The sequence below is a fragment of the Coregonus lavaretus genome (genome assembly GCF_964263955.1).
Source record: "Coregonus lavaretus genome assembly, chromosome: 5".
NCBI lineage: Eukaryota > Metazoa > Chordata > Actinopteri > Salmoniformes > Salmonidae > Coregonus > Coregonus lavaretus.
In genome coordinates this window covers 58,066,570-58,086,992 of record NC_139992.1, presented here as the reverse complement: position 1 = coordinate 58,086,992, position 20,423 = coordinate 58,066,570, and the positions used below count along the sequence as shown (strand labels likewise).

General features: G+C 43.3%; 1 protein-coding gene across 1 annotated transcript; it reads right to left on the bottom strand.

Annotated features, from left to right (window-relative positions):
• Positions 1-7,910: 7,910 nt before the first annotated feature.
• On the bottom strand, positions 7,911-19,762 carry LOC311129312 (SPEG neighbor protein-like; the record flags this gene model as incomplete). Its single annotated transcript, XM_084161592.1, is given in 6 exon segments — positions 7,911-7,970; positions 7,972-8,052; positions 8,433-8,487; positions 10,018-10,096; positions 11,110-11,195; positions 19,656-19,762. Coding segments are annotated over 6 exon segments (468 nt in total).
• Positions 19,763-20,423: the final 661 nt, after the last annotated feature.

Sequence of the window (20,423 nt, the reverse complement as noted above, 5' to 3'; positions counted from 1 at the left end):
TACCTTGGCGTTACAAGCGCCATGCTCTACCAGCTGAGCTACAGAAAGTGGATACTCATGGATGCGCATCGCAATTGTAAAATGTCAACACAATTGGAGACACCACGTCATTTTTGGAGACATGTTATTGACAGTAAACTATTGTAGATGCGACTGCTAACTAAATAAAACATTTTAGCTGGCTAGCTAATCATCTTAGCTAAATGTGGGGCAAACAATTCAGTTATTTACCGTTAATTTGAGGGATTGGGGTGAAAGAAATCGAGTTACATAGTGATACTTTACGATATACTGTATTGACAATATCGCAATATTTTAGCGCTAGTTGGCTGTACCTGCACCAAAACACCATTATTGTTCCTTCATAGCTTGTTCTCAATCTTTTCACATTGGGAGCCAATTTGTTTTCAGCACTTTTATTTCCATGACTGATCAAAACTCGTTCTCATGGCTTTCTGATCCCTCTGCAACAGACATATGGTGCGCAATAAAATCACAGTATCGAATCGCAATACGTATAGAATCATGAGACTCGCAATGCTGATGCATATATCTTATCGTGAGGTTCCTGGCAATTCCCAGCCCAAGTTCATTTGCCACAACAAATCTCTTCGCTAGCAAACGCGATGTCTTCTCCAAAACGGCAATGTGTCTCCAGCAATGTTTACTTTTTTGACGTTCTATGGCATCTCCACTTTCCAAGCATATATGACCACATGTAATATTTTGGTAAGTGATGCAAATAGTGAACTATGTAGGGCCAGGATGTAAAATATATGTAGCTGCAGCAATTTCTCTTATCTGATATGGTAAGTAATGGGGCTTAATTTATAGCTCCCTAAGAGTTTGACGAACGGGTCCGTGCACGCGATTCCAGATATCTTTACCTCTGAATAAACTGCCTTTATTATACCATATCCACCCTGTCCAAAGTCTCTACTTGGTCTCAGTTCTCCAGTAAACTTGTGATTATCAACACTAACCTCATCGTTGTGGCGGCGGACAGCTAGCCTGTATCCCTCATCAAGTTGAGTGGCAATGTTATTTTTCCGTTCGTACCAATTTTTGGAAAATCCTCGGGTGTAGGACTTTCCGCCTTTAGTAGAAACCTGTTGAATTATTAAATTTGGTCTGGGAGGTCCTAATTGTTTCGTTGCCAATTTATCTTCATTTGTTCGCCGACAAAAAGGAACTTCTTTCAAAGACACAATCCGCTCTTTTCTCAGTTACGTTCATGGTTACGTTACGTTACGTATGACGAAAGCGCATAAGTGCAAGCCCTCAGACACCCATAGAGATTGTATTGAAGGCTCTGAAATTTGAAAAAAATAGATTTTACATTAGAGGCTATGAGAGACTTCTGGGCGATTTTCAACCTGACTGAAATCGCCCCAAAAGGGGTGGGAGCCATTTGAAGCACGACTTTAGCCTGATTCGACATTTAGTGGCAGTGTGGCACTGTGGCAGATCAGACGTATAGATTACAACACTGATAACTACTGTTGCCGTGATATAATTTATTAGAAAAAAAATCCCTTCCTTTTCCCGTTTGGCAGTGCGTCGCCCATATCGCCCTATTGAACAGGCCGCCCCTGGACCTAGTGAATGACCTGCAGAGAGCTGGGACCAAAGTAACAAAGTCTACCATCAGTAACACACTATGCCGCCAGGGACTCAAATCCTGCAGTGCCAGACGTGTCCCCCTGCTTAAGCCAGTACATGTCCAGACCCGTCTGAAGTTTGCTAAAGTGCATTTGGATGATCCAGAAGAGGATTGGGAGAATGTCATATGGTCAGATGAAACCAAAATAGAACTTTTTGGTAAAAACTCAACTCGTCGTGTTTGGAGGACAAAGAAGGCTGAGTTTCATCCAAAGAACACCATACCTACTGTGAAGCATGGGGGTGGAAACATCATGCTTTGGGGCTGTTTTTCTGCAAAGGGACCAGGACGACTGATCCGTGTAAAGGAAAGAATTATAGGGGCCTTGTATCGTGAGATTTTGAGTGAAAACCTCCTTCCATCAGCAAGGGCATTGAAGATGAAATGTGGCTGGGTCTTTCAGCATGACAATGATCCCAAACACACCGCCCGGGCAACGAAGGAGTGGCTTCGTAAAAAGCATTTCAAGGTCCTGGAGTGGCCTAGCCAGTCTCCAGATCTCAACCCCATAGAAAATCTTTGGAGGGAGTTGAAAGTCCGTGTTGCCCAGCGACAGCCCCAAACATCACTGCTCTAGAGGAGATCTGCATGTAGGAATGGGCCAAAATAACAGCAACAGTGTGTGAAAACCTTGTGAAGACTTACAGAAAACGTTTGACCTGTGTCATTGCCAACAAAGGGTATATAACAAAGTATTGAGAAACTTTTGTTATTGACCAAATACTTATTTTCCACCATAATTTGCAAATAAATTAATAAAAAATCCTACAATGTGATTTTCAGGATTTTTTTTTCTCATTTTGTCTGTCATATTTGACGTGTACCTATGATGAAAATTACAGGCCTCTCTCATCTTTTTAAATGGGAGAACTTGCACAATTGGTGGCTGACTAAATATATTTTTTCCCCACTGTACCTGCAAAACACTGCAAGTGAATAATTGAGGAAGTTATTGGTCATACTTTATAATAACTTGAATTAATAAACTAGGCCTATGTATAATGTCAAATATGATCTTCCTCTCTGATAGTGTACATATCAGGGTTGGGGGGCAATTCCATTAAAATTCCAGTCAATAGCGTGGTGAGGAGGAGGAATCTGCCGTGTCCGGAAGCGATTTCACCATTCATTTTCTGTATTGTTTTAAGCTTTGTTTTATTATTGACAGTTACAGCTGATTTCAAGATTGTATATCGATTCGCTCTCCTTAAATATTTCACCTGATTTATTTGTTTCAGTCTCTGAATTGTTTAATCAAACTTTTCACCGCCAGCTCCTGATATCAGTGCATAAAAACTACAATCTGTCTCCTACATTGGCGGCGCAGCATTTACGGTGATATGGCCTCTGCAGAAGTCAGGGCATTCATACTTATTGCGCTTTGTGGAGCAGCTCAGAGCTGTTGTGAAGGAAGTTGTCAAGGAAGTGAGTTTGTGTTTATACAGGACCTCACACCCTCACCTACCATCAACCAATCATGTCAATGTGGAGCTATACAGAGCCCAGCGCATGGCGATGCAGTATGGAACTCAATTTGGCCTCTGCGTGCCTCCGGAGGCTCCGCAATTGCATCACACCATCCATTTTGCGCCTCCGACCACATTTTCGGATCAAGCATAAATTGGCTTTTAGCCTAGTGCGCATGTTTGCCCAGCTGCGCACATGCGCACTAAGCCCGAGCTCATTTTCTCAGTTTTTCCCTGGCTAAACTAGCTGGCTAGCTGAACTATTCTAATTTTCGTCCTCATTGCCATACTTAATAAATACTGCACCCTCAACTTCAAAGCTCCTTAGCTAGTTATACAATAATTTAACTAAGAAAGTCGCTGGAAAGAACCTTCAAAATAATGTATTGTTTTATTTTGTTGTATAGTCATGACTGGTTCAAGATATCTGTCTTTAGACAATAGTGGCAATGTATATAATTGCTACTTAACGCGGATCCAAGTTTAGTTTTGAGATCCACTGGCATCATTGGCGTAGGGTTAGCTGGACATTTCTGACTGGTCTTGGAACTGTGAAAATGGGCAGCCTCTCTCTGCTTGGTTAGATGGTATAGGTAGTGATTTTGCCAACACAGCTAGATATGTACACAGTCTTGTACCCTTATCCTTTTTTAATCTGACTATCATATTTGTTGATTAAATCTGACTTTATTAGTATAATGTGTAATCCAGGAATGTCACAAGTTAATTGACACGAGAAAACTTGAGAAAATAGCAACTGCACAGACCGTCAATGGCTACAATGAATGGCTAAATTACTTCCGGACACGAAGAGTCGGCAAAGCTTCTCCTACTCCTCACCACTCTATTCCCGGAAGTGCACTGAAATTCCAATTCTGTTCAATGCTTTTCAATTGGGAAAATGTGAAATTGGTATTGGAATTTGGTTTAATTTCTGAATTGACAGGAATTGAAATGGAATTGACCCCAACCCTGCTACATATTATTAATATATGAGTATTTTGTTATTTTAAAACATTTAAGCATTATAAGTATTACAATTCATGAGCCATTATAACATTTGCAATAATTTATCATTGTTTATTCATGAGTTACCAAATGACTGTCAACATTGTTAGTTAATAAATAACAATATTCTGAAAAGTAATGCCCAAACACATAAAGAGCATTCGGAAAGTATTCAGACCCCTTGACTTTTTCCCAGAGGTGGGTAGTAACGAGTTACATTTACTCCGTTACATTTATTTGAGTAAGTTTTTGAAAAAATTATACTTCTAGGAGTAGTTTTAAATCACTATACTTTTTACTTTTACTTGAGTAGATTTGTGAAGAAGAAACTGTACTCTTACTCCGCTACATTAGGCTACAATGAGGTCGTTACTTTTCTTTTTACCTCTTTGGTATTCTACGCGTCATTGTCTTTATCCCCCCGCATATGCCTTATTTTAATGTTTTATTTTGACAGAGAGAGAGACTTCCGCTAAGGCTCTACCACGTGACTGTGTTTCACCAATCAAACGTAGTTGTGCAGTCTCGTCACTTTACCATACTCAATCTCAGTGGCGGGACGGGTTGGCTTTACAGTCATAGCAACACAAAAATGTCCGAATTAGCCGTCGGCAATGCAGACACAGACGAGGAGGAACACCCGCACCCCTGGCCTCATATTGAAAGCATGTTTACCTTAGTAAAAGTGCGAAAGAACAGCTACATTATGCGGTGTCTTCTGTGTCTACCAAAACAAACGGACATTTCAGCATTCAAGAACTCAACATCTAACTTGAGGAAACATGTAGCGGTAAGTTTCCTAAATTCGTTTTTTTTTGCTGTGGATAGGTGAATGTTTGTCTTTTAGGTTACATATGTTTTAAACATTTTCTATATATATATATATATATATATATATATATATATATATATATATATATATATATATATATATATATATATATATATATATATATATATATATATATATCCACATTTGATGTGATAATAAGTCTCTTTTAATGTCTTGATCTCCCTGTAGCCTCACAGATTTTTTTTTTGTCCACAGAGGATTCACCCCAACAAACTGGCAAAGTACACAGACTTACTAGAGAACCACAGAAAGCGTAAGTCCTCCTCTTCCAGTGATACTCTTGTGAAAAATGCAAAAATCACAGCCTTTGCTGCCCCAGGGCGGGTAACACAAGCAACGCTTAACAAGCTGATGCTAAATTTGGTATGTGAGGCCAACCAACCATTTTCTGTAGTTGAGACGCCATCCTTCAATACTTTGATAGAAACCTTGCAACCTCATACAGTAATGACAAGGAAAACGTTATGCACAAGAATACAAGAAGCTGCAAAACACAAGAAGAGCATAATCATCAAAAAGCTGAGTGCTGTGAACTATGTTGTTAACGTAGCTACTTAGGTGTCACCTGTCACTGGATAGACAACACCTCACTGGAGAGGCACTCCACATTGGCTTGTAGACCTGTCAAAGGCTCGCACACGTTTGATGTCCTTGCTGCTGCATTAGAGGAAATACATTCTGAGTACCACATCAGGGAAAAAGTGACCAGGACGACAACAGACAGTGGCTCAAACTTCCTTTCGATTATATGGTGAGGAGAAAGAGGAGGAAGCCATCAATGTACAAGAGGAGAGTGACTCCACCCTTGATGATGCAACAGAAGATCAGAGTGAGTCAGAGGTGGAGTATCAAGATGTCTGCAATTCTGGATGACAACACAGGCCTTGAGTACCAACTTCCAAGGCACCAAAAGTGTGCATGCCATCTCCTCAATCTTATATCCACAGTTGATGCCACTGCTGCAGGAGGAGCTGCAAACGAAACCTACAAGAGGCTGTCTCGGTCTGCTTTTGCAAAATGTCATGCTCTTTGGAATAAAACCAGCAGGTCAACCATGGCTCATGAAACAGTGGAACGTGAATGCAAGCTGCAGTTTCTCCGACCCAATCAGACACGCTGGAGCTCCCTGTTCCTCGCTGTAGAAAGGATTGTGCGCATTCACCGAGAGCAAGGAGAACAAGCAATTCGCAATGTCTGCACAGCATTAAAGATAAAGATGTAAGTTGACAAAATGTATATTTTGTTTTTAAAGAATAATAAAAGTAAATAAGCCTTGCTGATTAATGGGTGAATCCACTTGTCTCAAGTAACTAAGTTTTCTTTGCATGGTGGTGTGACAATTGTGGATGACTTGAATGAAATGTATATATATATATATATTTTTTGTATTTAACATGTACAATGCATAATAAAGACATTGTACCAGAAATAGCTATAAGTAATTGTTTTATCGTTACATCTTTTATAGGTTCAATCCAGCTGAAAATGGGTTTTTGGTCGAGTATGCTGCTGTGATGAAGCCTGTTGCCATGGCCCTTAATATCCTCCAAGGGGAATCATCTGTGCATATGGGCCTCCTGCTGCCAACACTTTACCAGTTGCGGGACAAGCTGAAGAAGTTGGAGTCAACTTGCAAAATGTGTACACCTCTTGTTCACGCCCTGCAGCAAGGGATCCAGAAACGTTTTGGAGACGTCATGAAAGAGCCTGAGCTGATTGCAGCAGCAATACTCCTACCAAGATTCAGAACATCCTGGACCACAGAGGAGAACATCTTAAATGCTGGTAAATATACTTGTTTATCAATTCAAATGTGAACCAGTAGACATTGACCTATATAACTCTGTATAATGTTACTGTCATTTAGGATTATAGTGTGTCAGTGACAAACCACAGGGTGGCAATATAGTTAGTGTGACTTTTTTTTGCTGACTTTTCTTGTTAGATATTGGAACTGGAAGTAAACATAATGCCCGATCTACAACTACATCACTCTCCTCTAATGCCTTTTAGAGAACATGCATTCAGCTTAATTTGTGTTCTGGGATACTAGGCCTGCAATATTGTTTTATTTGGCCATCTATCATGGACTGGTGCTTTTTCAGTTGATGTGTACTGCTGCTCTTTTCCTCTGCTCAGTGAGATGTGCAGTGTGGCCTAATCACAGATCAGAGTATTCATTTCTAGGCACACAGAAAAAGGGCTGTTGCTTGCCATGCAATACAAAGGTACTGAGTAGGCCTAATCAACACCTATTGATTATTTTATGTTGACCGCTTCCTTCTGGTGTGCAGTTTTCTGTTCAGCATGCCTGGTATGAAATGTTTGTGTGTTTCCTTCTGTTGTTCTGTCACTGTGGAGACACACACACAGTTTATGGGCTGCCTCGTTCTAGTTCTGCCTGGTAAAAAAAGTATAAAGGTTTGGAAATTTGTGTTACTTGTGCTTATTTATATTTTATTTATTATTATTTTATTTTTTAATACTTGAATTTACCTGAATTATTTTAATTTAAGCTATTTTGTAATTCATTAAAGATGATTATTTTGTATTATTGTCTGTCTGATTGTTGTCTTGTGTTAAAAAATAAATCAGACGTTACTCAACAGTTACTCAGTACTTGAGTAGTTTTTTCACCAAGTACTTTTTTACTCTTACTCAAGTAATTATTTGGATGACTACTTTTTACTTTTACTTGAGTCATATTATTCTGAAGTAACAGTACTTTTACTTGAGTACAATTTTTGGCTACTCTACCCACCTCTGCTTTTTCCACATTTTGTTACGTTACAGCATTATTCTAAAATGGATTAAATTATTTTTTCCCCTCATCAATCTACACAAAATACCTCATAATGACAAAGCAAAAATAGGTTTTTAGAAATGTGTTAAAAATAAAAAACGGAAATTGTCAACTTCTTTACATAATGTCCACACGAGCAAAGGACTGGTCCATTCCCAGGTTGTTCTCCACAAACACTCTCATACTTGCCCGCATCTGATAGCGTTGAGTTTTTGATTGTCAGGGTTGTGTCCCCAATGTCGTAGAATACTCGTGAATCACAGATAGATAAACTCTTATTAATGTCCATCTAACTCTGGCTTGTAATCTAAACCAAGGAAAATACCAAATCAATATAAAGCCAGATGTCATTTTCATTTTTGGCAGAGAGACAAAATATGTAAATGTCATTAAGTCATCTGTTCAAATAATTGTTTCCTAACAATAATATAAGCTTTCATTCATTGATGATTGTCTGTTTGATGATACCATGATAGAAATATTCCCAACCATTGATGAATTTCTGACCCAACTATATATTGTTTTGTTGAATAAAACAGGCCTGTCTGGTCTGAAAGGTTGCCTGTGTATTGAATATGCACTGTGTCTGACTACAGACAATAAAAACAAAGTAAAAAAAGACACAGGCCTAACTGTCAGCTTCTCAATGTCTTCACCATCTTTTTTCCGGCCAACATCTGGTGGAGGCTCCCCCCTTACAGTGCATTCGGAAAGTATTCAGACCCCTTCACTTTTTTCACATTTTGTTATGTTACAGCCTTATTCTAAAATTGATTAAATGAAAAAAATCCTCATCAATCTACACACAATACCCCATAACGACAAAGCGAAAACAGAAATACCTGATTTACATAAGTATTCAGACACTTTGCTATGAGACTCGAAATTGAGCTCAAGTGCATCCTGTTTCCATTGATCATCCTTGAGATGTTTCTACAACTTGATTGGAGTCGACCTGTGGTAAATTCAATTGATTGGACACGATTTGGAAAGGTACACACCTGTCTAAGTAAGGCCCCACAGTTGACGGTGCATGTCAGAGCAAAAACCAAGCCATGAGGTTGAAGGAATTGTCCGTAGAGCTCTGAGACAGGATTGTGTCGAGGCACAGATCTGGGGAAGGGTACAACATTTCTGCAGCATTGAAGGTCCTCAAGAACACAGTGGCCTCAATCATTCTTCAATGGAAGAAATTTGGAACCACCAAGACTCTTCCTAGAGCTGGCTGCCCGGCCAAACTGAGCAAACAGGGGGGAAGAACCGGATGGTCACTCTGACAGAGCTCCAGAGTTCCTCTGTGGAGATGGGATAACCTTCCAGAAGGACAACCATCTCTGCACCACTCCACCAATCATGCCTTTATGGTAGAGTGGCCAGACGGAAGCCACTCCTGAGTAAAAGGCACATGATAGCCCGCTTGGAGTTTGCCAAAAGGCACCTAAAGACTCTCAGAGCATGAGAAACAAGATTATCTGGTCTGATGAAACCAAGATTGAACTCTTTGGCCTGAATGCCAAGCGTCAGGTCTGGAGGAAACCTGGCACCATCCCTACGGTGAAGCATGGTGGTGGCAGCATCATGCTGTGGGGATGATTTTCAGCAGCAGGGACTGGGAGAGTAGTCAGGATCGAGGGAAAGATGAACGGAGCAAAGTACAGAGAGATCCTTGATGAAAACCTGCTCCAGAGCTCTCAGGACCTCAGACTGGGGTGAAGGTTCACCTTCCAACAGGTCAACGATCCTAAGCACACAGCCAAGACAACGCAGGAGTGGCTTCAGGACAAGTCTCTGAATGTCATTGAGTGGCCCAGCCAGAGCCCAGACTTGAACCCATCGAACATCTCTGAAGAGACCTGAAAATAGCTGTGCAGCGACGCTCCTCATCCAACCTGACAGAGCTTGAGAGGATCTGCAGAGAAGAATGGGAGAAACTCCCCAAATACAGGTGTGCCAAGCTTGCAGCGTCATACCCAAGACAACTTGAGGCTGTAATCGCTGTCAAAGTAGCATCAACAAAGTATTGACTAAAGGGTCTGAATAGTTATGTAAATTTGATATTTTTATTCTGAATAAATTGGCAAAAATGTATACAAACTTGTTTTTGCTTTGTCATTATGGCGTATTGTGTGTAGATTGATGAGGGAAAAAACTATTTCATCCATTTTAGAATAAACATAACAAAATGTGGAAAAAGTTAAGGGGTCTGAATACATTAAGAATGCACTGTATATAAGCCTTGAGCACTACCATTGTGCCTTTTTTCACCTTCAAGTTGTCTGGGCCCTTGGCAACCTTTGCAGGAACTGTGGGAACATGAGAGCAAAGCCTCTCCATATCCCTGTAGGATCATTTGCTCAAGCTACCCAGTCAGCAAAATCGGTTGAAAATATGTTTTTTTGCTTGTTGTTTAATAGGAACCAGAATAATTATGTTTCAAATTCATAAAGTTCTGAACAGGGGACAGAACTCCTCAGATAACAGCCAAAATATGACATATTTCCCAGGAATTTTGATGTAGTCATGATAAAGACGTCTTTACCTGGTTGTAATTTGATTATCTGACGTCACTTCAACCAAAAAAACAAGATTTGAAACAGAAAATGATGACAACCCATGCCAAATGTTGGCCAATGGGTTAGAGGCAATTATTCATCTACATCTGGTATTAAAATACATCCTATAATCGGACATTCAATGGGATTGGACATTTCTGGACTACTTGCCTAATCTGATTTTGATCATGGTGTCCTCCCAGGCTGGTCACTAGAAACACACGTAGATTTTGGAGAGAAAAAAAACGATGGCACAACATTGGGCTTGAATGCACGACACTCATAGCCAGAATGTACTGCTGAGGCCACTGCGCCACAGCAGTTCACAATTGTCTGGCAAGCAGGGAGAGTACTTGATGATACTAAATGGAAACAGCGCATATTTGTTATTTTATTGAGTTTTATGCTTTCCCCAAACCATAGCCCTAACCTTAACCACTCAGAATTAATACCTAAACGTAACCCTTTGAGTTGTTTCTGTTTTAACCCTGTAACAACGCGGAATGAACCCTGTAACTACGCAGAATGAATGGGTAAAAAATCTACGTTATTTTAATGGGTCAAAAATTGACATTCATCCAATTACATAAATTCCCGAAGTGAAACTATGAGATCAAGTTGGTGTCCTTGTTGTGACCAAATATACCTATATATGCATCAATCGTTTAATCCAAGGAAATATCTGGTCCCAACGTGGATGTTCTTTTCAATACCAGATGTAGACCGGGTCATTGTTGCTAAACAAAAACAACAAAAGTACACACCTTCCACTTGAATGCAGGTGGAGCCGGCCGCATTCCCGAACGGGTTATTGATGGTGATGGTGTATTTCCCCTGGTCCCCCAGGACCCTGTTTTGCCCACCAGAGCCACCATGTTGGGGTCTTCAAACACGTACAGTTGAAGTCGGAAGTTTACATACACTTTGGTTGGAGTCATACAAATTCCTTTTTTAACCACTCCACAAATTTCTTGTTAACAAACTATAGTTTGGCAAGTTGGTTAGGACATCTACTATGTGCATTACACAAGTAATTTGTACAACAATTGTTTACAGACAGATTATTTCACTTATAATTCACTGTATCACAATTCCAGTGGGTCAGAAGTTTACATACAATAGGTTGACTGCACCATTAAACAGCTTGGAAAATTCCAGAAAATGATGTCATGGCTTTAGAAGCTTCTGATAGGCTAATTAACTTCATTTGTCAATTGGAGGTGTAGCTGTGGATGTATTTCAAGGCCTACCTTCAAACTAAGTGCCTCTTTGCTTGACATCATGGGAAAATCAAAAGAAATCAGCCAAGACCTCGGCAAAAAAATGGTAGACCTCCACAAGTCTGGTTCATCCTTGGGAGCAATTTCCAAATGCCTGAAGGTACCACGTTCATCTGTACAAACAATAGTACGCAAGTATACAGTGAGGGAAACAAGTATTTGATCCCCTGCTGATTTTGTACGTTTGCCCACTGACAAAGAAATCATCAGTCTATAATTTTAATGGAAGGTTTATTTGAACAGTGAGAGACAGAATAACAACAACAAAAATCCAGAAAAGCGCATGTCAAAAATGTTATAAATAGATTATAAATAGATTAGGGAAATAAGTATTTGACCCCCTCTCAATCAGAAAGATTTCCGGCTCCCAGGTGTCTTTTATACAGGTAACGAGCTGAGATTAGGAGCACACTCTTAAAGGGAGGGCTCCTAATCTCAGTTTGTTACCTGTATAAAAGACACCTGTCCACAGAAGCAATCAATCAATCAGATTCCAAACTCTCTACCATGGCCAAGACCAAAGAGCTCTCCAAGGATGTCAGGGACAAGATTGTAGACCTACACAAGGCTGGAATGGGCTACAAGACCATCGCCAAGCAGCTTGGTGAGAAGGTGACAACAGTTGGTGCGATTATTCGCAAATGGAAGAAACACAAAATAACTGTCAATCTCCCTCGGCCTGGGGCTCCATGCAAGATCTCACCTCGTGGAGTTGCAATGATCATGACAACGGTGAGGAATCAGCCCAGAACTACACGGGAGGATCTTGTCAATGATCTCAAGGCAGCTGGGAACATAGTCACCAAGAAAACAATTGGTAACACACTACGATGTGAAGGACTGAAATCCTGCAGCACCCGCAAGGTCCCGCTGCTCAATAAAGCACATTTACAGGCATGTCTGAAGTTTGCCAATGAACATCTGAATGATTCAGAGGAGAACTGGGTGAAAGTGTTGTGGTCAGAAGAGACCAAAATTGAGCTCTTTGGCATCAACTCAACTCGCCGTGTTTGGAGAAGGAGGAATGCTGCCTATGACCCCAAGAACACCATCCTCACTGTCAAACATGGAGGTGGAATCATTATGCTTTGGGGGTGTTTTTCTGCTAAGGGTACAGGACAACTTCACTGCATCAAAGGGACGATGGACGGGGCCATATACCGTCAAATCTTGGGTGAGAAAATCCTTCCCTCAGCCAGGGCATTGAAAATGGGTCGTGGATGGGTATTCCAGCATGACAATGACCCAAAACACACGGCCAAGGCAACAAAGGAGTGGCTCAAGAAGAAGCACATTAAAGTCCTGGAGTGGCCTAGCCAGTCTCCAGACCTTAATCCCATAGAAAATCTGTGGAGGGAGCTGAAGGTTCGAGTTGCCAAACGTCAGGCTCGAAACCTTAATGACTTGGAGAAGATCTGTGTCAGGTTTTGGCCATGACTGTTCGGGTTTTGGTCACTAGATGTCCCCATTGCACCTTTTTTGTACCTTTTGTTTTTTCTTGATCTAATTATTGTTTGCACCTGTAGGTCATTCCCTTGTTAGTATTTAAACCCTGTGTGTTCCTCAGTTCCTTGCTCAGTGTTTGTAAGTTAGCACCCAGCCCCAGCCCAAGCCTTGTGTTATATTGATATTTCTCTGGTGTGATTTTTCCGGAGGTTCTCTGGTTTAGTTATTGTGTTCTGTTTGAGTAATCTTTTGAGGTTTGTTTTTCCCTGCTGTTTTTTACCACTTTGTGGAGTTTCTTTGTTTTTTGGAGGTTTTCCTCTTTGTGCCTCTTGGCTTTATTTTTGGACATTGTGGATTTAGTTTCTTTGCCTGAAGATTTTGTTCTTTATTAAACCACCATCTCTAGTACTGCTGTGTCTGCCTCATCTTCTGGGTTCTGACAATTATTAGTGACTGTTTCTCGCACCGGGTCGTGACAGAAACACTGAGCCCTTATTATGAACCCAGAGGCAGCCAGTACCCAGGATTTTTTTTCCATGCTGTCCCACCATGAGGGGACTGTCCAACGCCACGAAGCTGCTCTGGGTCAGCAAGAGGCCTTAATGGCTAGACATTCTCAACTTCTGTCAGAGATGCTGACTTCCATAAAGCAGATTTCGGATCGACTTTCCCCGGCAACCGCTTCTGCTCCAGTTCATCCGATTCAAGGGCCCCTGGCAGTTAATCCCCTGGCGGAACCTCGTCTGCCGCCTCCCCAACGGTTCTCAGGGGACCCAAGTGTTTGTAAGGGGTTTTTCACCCAATGTTCTCTCTCCTTTGAGCTGCAACCATCGTCGTTTCCCACCGACCGGTCCAAGATAGCATATATCATCACCCTGCTGTCGGAAAAGGCTCTAGCCTGGGCTACTGCTGTGTGGGATGCCCAAAGTCCCTGCTGTGCCAGCTACTCTACCTTTGCTGAAGAATTCAAGCGAGTGTTTCAAGGTCCTACCAACGGCCCTGACTCAGCCAAACAGCTCCTGACTCTCCGCCAAGGTCGGCGCAGCGTGACGGACTATGCCATCCAGTTCCGCACTGTGGCAGCAGCAAGTGGCTGGAACGACGAGGCGCTCACAGTGTGTTTTTTGAAGGGTCTTTCTGACACCATCCAAGATGAACTGGCCACTCGGGAACCACCGGACAACCTTGAGTCCCTTATCAAGTTGGCTTCACGCATAGACCAGCGTCTGAGAGAGAGAGAACAAAACCATAGACCGCTCACCCTAGTTCCTATCGGTTCCAACTCCGAGTCTCCACCTTTATCCTCGCTGGCTCCACCAGAACCCATGCAGGTTGGACGCATCTCCCAGGCTGAGAGAGACCGCCGGATGAGGGAGCGATGCTGTCTATATTGCGGCAAACCGGGCCATTTCCGCTCCACGTGTCCCGGGCTCCAGGGAAACGCACTCTCCCGTGCAGGCCTGGGAGGACTGTAACGGGAAACATAACCTCCTCCCATCCATCCAACTCCCGCCTGCTCATTCCTGTTACCCTTTCCTGGGACGACCACGAGGTTTCTCTTCAAGCCTTGGTAGACTCTGGAGCCGCAGGTAACTTCATGGATGGGATCTGGGCGAAGGAGAATGGCGTTCCTTCTGAACCTCTAAGTGACCCCATAAGGGTTACTACGTTGGATAGAAGTCCTTTGGGATCTGGACTTGTCACTCGTGCCACTACCCCCTTACGACTTTCAGTTTCCCAACACAAGGAAGTGATGAACTTTCATCTGATCGCCTGTTCCGAGTTTCCTCTCGTCCTTGGCTATCCCTGGCTTCACAGCCATAACCCTCACATCGACTGGTCTGTGGGCACTATCAAGCAGTGGGGTCCCACGTGCCAAGCCACTTGTATCTTCCCGAGTTCCCAGAGTTCTCCTTCCGAGTCTCTAGAATCCATCGACTTGTCCCGAGTTCCCGAGTGTTACCATGACCTCAAACTGGTATTTAGCAAACAGAGGGCCACCAAACTACCACCCCATAGACCTTACGATTGCACCATCGACCTGTTGCCGGGGACCTGCCCTCCCAGGGGTCGGATCTTTTCCCTTTCTCCTCCCGAACGAGCTGCTATGGATACCTACATCAAGGACGCTCTGACAGCAGGCCTCATGCGTCCATCTACCTCGCCGGCGGGAGCAGGGTTTTTCTTTGTGGCCAAGAAAGACGGCGGTTTACGACCTTGCATCGACTACCGGGGACTCAATGCCATAACCGTCCGTAACCGCTACCCGCTACCTCTTATGGCCACAGCCTTTGAGCTGCTCCAGGAAGCAGTTGTCTTCACTAAGCTTGACCTGCGGAACGCATACCATCTTGTGCGGATCAAACCCGGGGACGAGTGGAAGACCGCTTTCAACACGCCTACTGGTCACTACGAATACTCGGTGATGCCCTTCGGCCTGACCAACGCTCCGGCTGTGTTCCAAGCGCTCATAAACGATGTGCTTAGGGATATGCTTAACATCTTCGTGTTTGTGTACTTGGATGACATCCTCATCTTTTCGAGCTCCCTTCAAGAACACACTAAGCATGTCAGACAAGTGCTCAAACGCCTCCTAGACAGCCATTTGTACGTTAAGCCGGAGAAGTGTGAATTCCATTCCTCTCGAGTACAATTCCTGGGATTTATAGTGGAACCCGGACGAGTCCAGATGGACCCCAAGAAGGTAGAGGCGGTAGCGGATTGGCCCACCCCCAAGTCCGTTAAGGAAGTTCAACGTTTCCTGGGCTTCACCAACTTTTACCGCAAGTTCATCAAGAACTTCAGCTCGGTGGCAGCCCCTCTCTCGGCGGTAACCAAGGGTGGCAACACAAGGTTTCTGTGGGGAAGAGAAGCTGAGACGGCCTTCCAAGGACTCAAGCAGCGCATCCTCTCTGCTCCCATCCTGACACTACCAACGGCGGAGGAACCTTTTGTGGTGGAGGTAGACGCATCAGAGGTTGGGGTTGGAGCTGTCCTGTCTCAGAGGGGTGAAGACAAGAAGCTTCATCCTTGCGCCTTCTTCTCTCACCGGCTTACCCCGGCCGAGAGGAATTACGATGTGGGGGACCGTGAACTCCTAGCGGTTAAGATGGCACTGAAGGAATGGAGACACTGGCTCGAGGGGGCTTCTCAACCGTTTCAAGTGCTTACGGACCACAAGAATCTGGAGTATATCCAGCAGGCGAAGCGGTTGAACGCCAGACAAGCTCGATGGTCTCTTTTCTTCAGCCGATTTCAGTTTATCCTCACCTATAGACCCGGGTCGAAGAATCTCAAACCGGACGCCTTGTCACGAATCTACTCTCCTGCCATTCGAGAAGATACTGACATGACTGTCCTTCCGGCCGCTAAGATCGTGGCTCCGATCTCGTGGCAAGTGGAGGATACCGTGAAACAAGCTCAAGCCATCGAACCGGGCCCTGGTGGAGGTCCTGCTAATCGGTTGTTTGTTCCCAAGGCAGCAAGGTCCCAAGTCCTTCGGTGGGGGCACTCCTCTCGCCTCACCTGTCACCCGGGCGTAGGCCGCACCTTGGAGTTCATCCAGCGTAAGTTCTGGTGGCCCACCATGAAGGAAGACGTTGCCACTTTCATCAAGGCCTGTTCCGTGTGCTGCCAGGGCAAATCTTCTCACCTTCGCCCTCAAGGACTCCTTCACCCTCTATCTATTCCCAACCGACCCTGGTCCCATATCTCATTGGACTTTATCACTGGCCTTCCTCCGTCCCATGGTAATACTACGATCCTAGTCATCATCGACAGGTTTTCTAAGGCGGCCAGGTTTGTTCCTTTGACCAAATTACCTTCTGCCAAGGAAACAGCTGAGTTGGTGATTAACCATGTGTTCCGAGTCTTTGGGATCCCGCAAGATATGGTTTCCGACAGAGGTCCCCAGTTCGCCTCAAGGTTTTGGAAGGCCTTCTGCCAACTCATAGGGGCCACGGCCAGTTTATCTTCCGGGTACCATCCGGAGTCCAATGGCCAAACTGAGAGGATGAATCAGGAGCTGGAAACCACCCTCAGATGCATGGTTTCCAACAACCCGTCCACTTGGTCATCCTTCATTGTTTGGGCCGAGTACGCGCACAACACCTTGTGCTCCTCCTCCACTGGTATGTCCCCGCATGAGTGTCAGTTTGGCTATGCGCCTCTATTGTTCCCGGACCAGGAGGCAGAAGTCAGAGTGCCTTCAGCCTCGAGGTTCATCAGACGCTGTCGGCTTACGTGGAAGAAGGCACGTCTTAATCTTCTGCGTTCCTCTCAGCAGTACCAACGACAAGCCAACAGAAGTCGCCGTCCCGGTCCTACCCTGTACCCCGGCCAGAGAGTATGGCTCTCAACTAAGAACCTACCGCTACGGGTGGAGTCTCGCAAGCTGTCCCAGAGGTTCATCGGTCCCTTTAAGATTGCCAGGAGAGTCAATCCCGTTACTTTTCGCCTGCACTTACCCAGATCCCTTAAGATCAATCCAACATTTCACATTTCTTTATTAAAACCTGTTGTTTTTTCTCCCCTTATTCCGGCAGGCAGACCTCCCCCTCCGCCCCGTGTCATCGGTGGCCAGTCGGCTTATACCGTCCACCGGATACTGGATTCCCGCCGGGTGCAGCGGTCCTGGCAGTATCTGGTGGACTGGGAAGGCTACGGTCCCGAGGAGCGCTCCTGGGTTCCTGCCAAGGACATACTGGACCCTGACCTCATTCGTCAGTTCAGGGCCCTCCACCCTGAGAAGGCTGGTAGGAACGTCAGGAGCCGTTCCTAGGAGGGGGATTCTGTCAGGTTTTGGCCATGACTGTTCGGGTTTTGGTCACTAGATGTCCCCATTGCACCTTTTTTGTACCTTTTGTTTTTTCTTGATCTAATTATTGTTTGCACCTGTAGGTCATTCCCTTGTTAGTATTTAAACCCTGTGTGTTCCTCAGTTCCTTGCTCAGTGTTTGTAAGTTAGCACCCAGCCCCAGCCCAAGCCTTGTGTTATATTGATATTTCTCTGGTGGGATTTTTCCGGAGGTTCTCTGGTTTAGTTATTGTGTTCTGTTTGAGTAGTCTTTTGAGGTTTGTTTTTCCCTGCTGTTTTTTACCACTTTGTGGAGTTTCTTTGTTTTTTGGAGGTTTTCCTCTTTGTGCCTCTTGGCTTTATTTTTGGACATTGTGGATTTAGTTTCTTTGCCTGAAGATTTTGTTCTTTATTAAACCACCATCTCTAGTACTGCTGTGTCTGCCTCATCTTCTGGGTTCTGACAATTATTAGTGACTGTTTCTCGCACCGGGTCGTGACAATCTGCAAAGAGGAGTGGGACAAAATCCCTCCTGAGATGTGTGCAAACCTGGTGGCCAACTACAAGAAACGTCTGACCTCTGTGATTGCCAACAAGGGTTTTGCCACCAAGTACTAAGTCATGTTTTGCAGAGGAGTCAAATACTTATTTCCCTCATTAAAATGCAAATCAATTCATAACATTTTTGACATGCGTTTTTCTGGATTTTGTTGTTGTTATTCTGTCTCTCATTGTTCAAATAAACCTACCATTAAAATTATAGACTGATCATGTCTTTGTCAGTGGGCAAACGTACAAAATCAAATACTTTTTTCCCTCAATCTATGTGAGAATGCTATTCATTGACTACAGCTCAGCGTTCAACACCATAGTGCCCTCAAAGCTCATCACTAAGCTAAGGACCCTGGGACTAAACACCTCCCTCTGCAACTGGATCCTGTACTTCCTGACGGGCCACCCCCAGGTGGTAAGGGAAGATAACAACACATCCGCCACGCTGATCCTCAACACAGGGGCCCCTCAGGGGTGCGTGCTCAGTCCCCTCCTTTACTCCCTGTTCACTCATGACTGCATGGCCAGGCACGACTCCAACACCATCATTAAGTTTGCAGACGACACAACAGTGGTAGGCCTGATCACCGACAACGATGAGACCACCTATAGGGAGGAGGTCAGAGACCTGGCCGTGTGGTGCCAAGACAACAACCTCTCCCTCAACGTGATCAAGACAAAGGAGATGATTTTGGGACTACAGGAAAAAGAAGAGGACCGAGCACGCCCCCATTCTTATCGACACTAACAGCGATGTAAACAAATTTCAGCACGAAATCTTTGAGAAATACATGTTTGTGCTTATGGAAACTTTCTGGGATCTTTTATTTCAGCTCATGAAACACTGAACACTTTACATGTTGCATTTATATTTTTGTTCAGTGTATATACTTTTTTATTGTACAGATACAGGATCTTCATTTGATCACCCTGTTGTAGGAAATTATCCTGCACAGCAGGAAATGCAAACATGTAGTGTATTCTAGGTTTTAAAAGGTTTTTAAAGTTTGTAATTTCCACTAAAATTCAGACTTGATTTGCCCTAACAAAAAATGTATCAACCCCTACATAAATGTCCATTAATTATAATCCACAGAAAAATTCATATTTCTTGATTGTTCAGGATTATTTCCCTGCTGTGAGAAACTGATGAAATTAAGAACCTACACCTGTCCTTGACTTTACTTGTCCAGTTGCTTTAGTGTCAAGTCAGCAAAGAGAAGGAATATCCAGTACCCGTGACCTCGGTATGATGCCTGGATGCGAATAGCAACCTCTTGAATTTGTGTATCATTGAGGTTCAGAGCGCACCCAGAAGGGGGAGAAGCCTTAGCTTTGGACATCTGAACAGTGGAGAACAGGGGAGAGATGAACTGTTTGTTCATTAGATCACTGCCTTGTACTAACATTTTTACTTTGCAGGTGAAATCTGTAACGTTATAACATTAGGTATCCCAAGTAAAAAAAATTAAATGACTTTCATCTACTAACTGATACTACTAGGGTTGCAAATGGAGGGTATATTACTGGAAACTTTTGAAGTTTACCAGTAAACTACCAGAATTTAGGTAACTTTCAAGGAATATATGACATTTTATCAGATGACATCTAGTGGCCTTTTTGGGTTCTTCAGATTATCACAGGTGTCTGTAATTATCTCTGGCCCTCTGTGTGGCCTTAACACATGTAAAATATATTTTCAGATGATGATTTCAAAATAAAAAATAGGAATAAAAAGCTATAAAACATCCTAAATATCAAATTAGTGAATACCATTGGTGTTTAATATGAAGGTTTCAGCATGAAACATCCTTTATATTTTTTTAAACACAATTTTATTTATTTTACTATGTCAATATGTCTTTGTTGTAAATGTTTTGGGGCCAAACTGGTGGCAGTTGTGAAAAAAGACAATAGTTGGAAGAGTTGCAGAGTGAATTGAAAATAATGTAATCGTTGATTAGATGCTTTTTGCATTTATTCAGTTATTTTCTCTTGAACCAT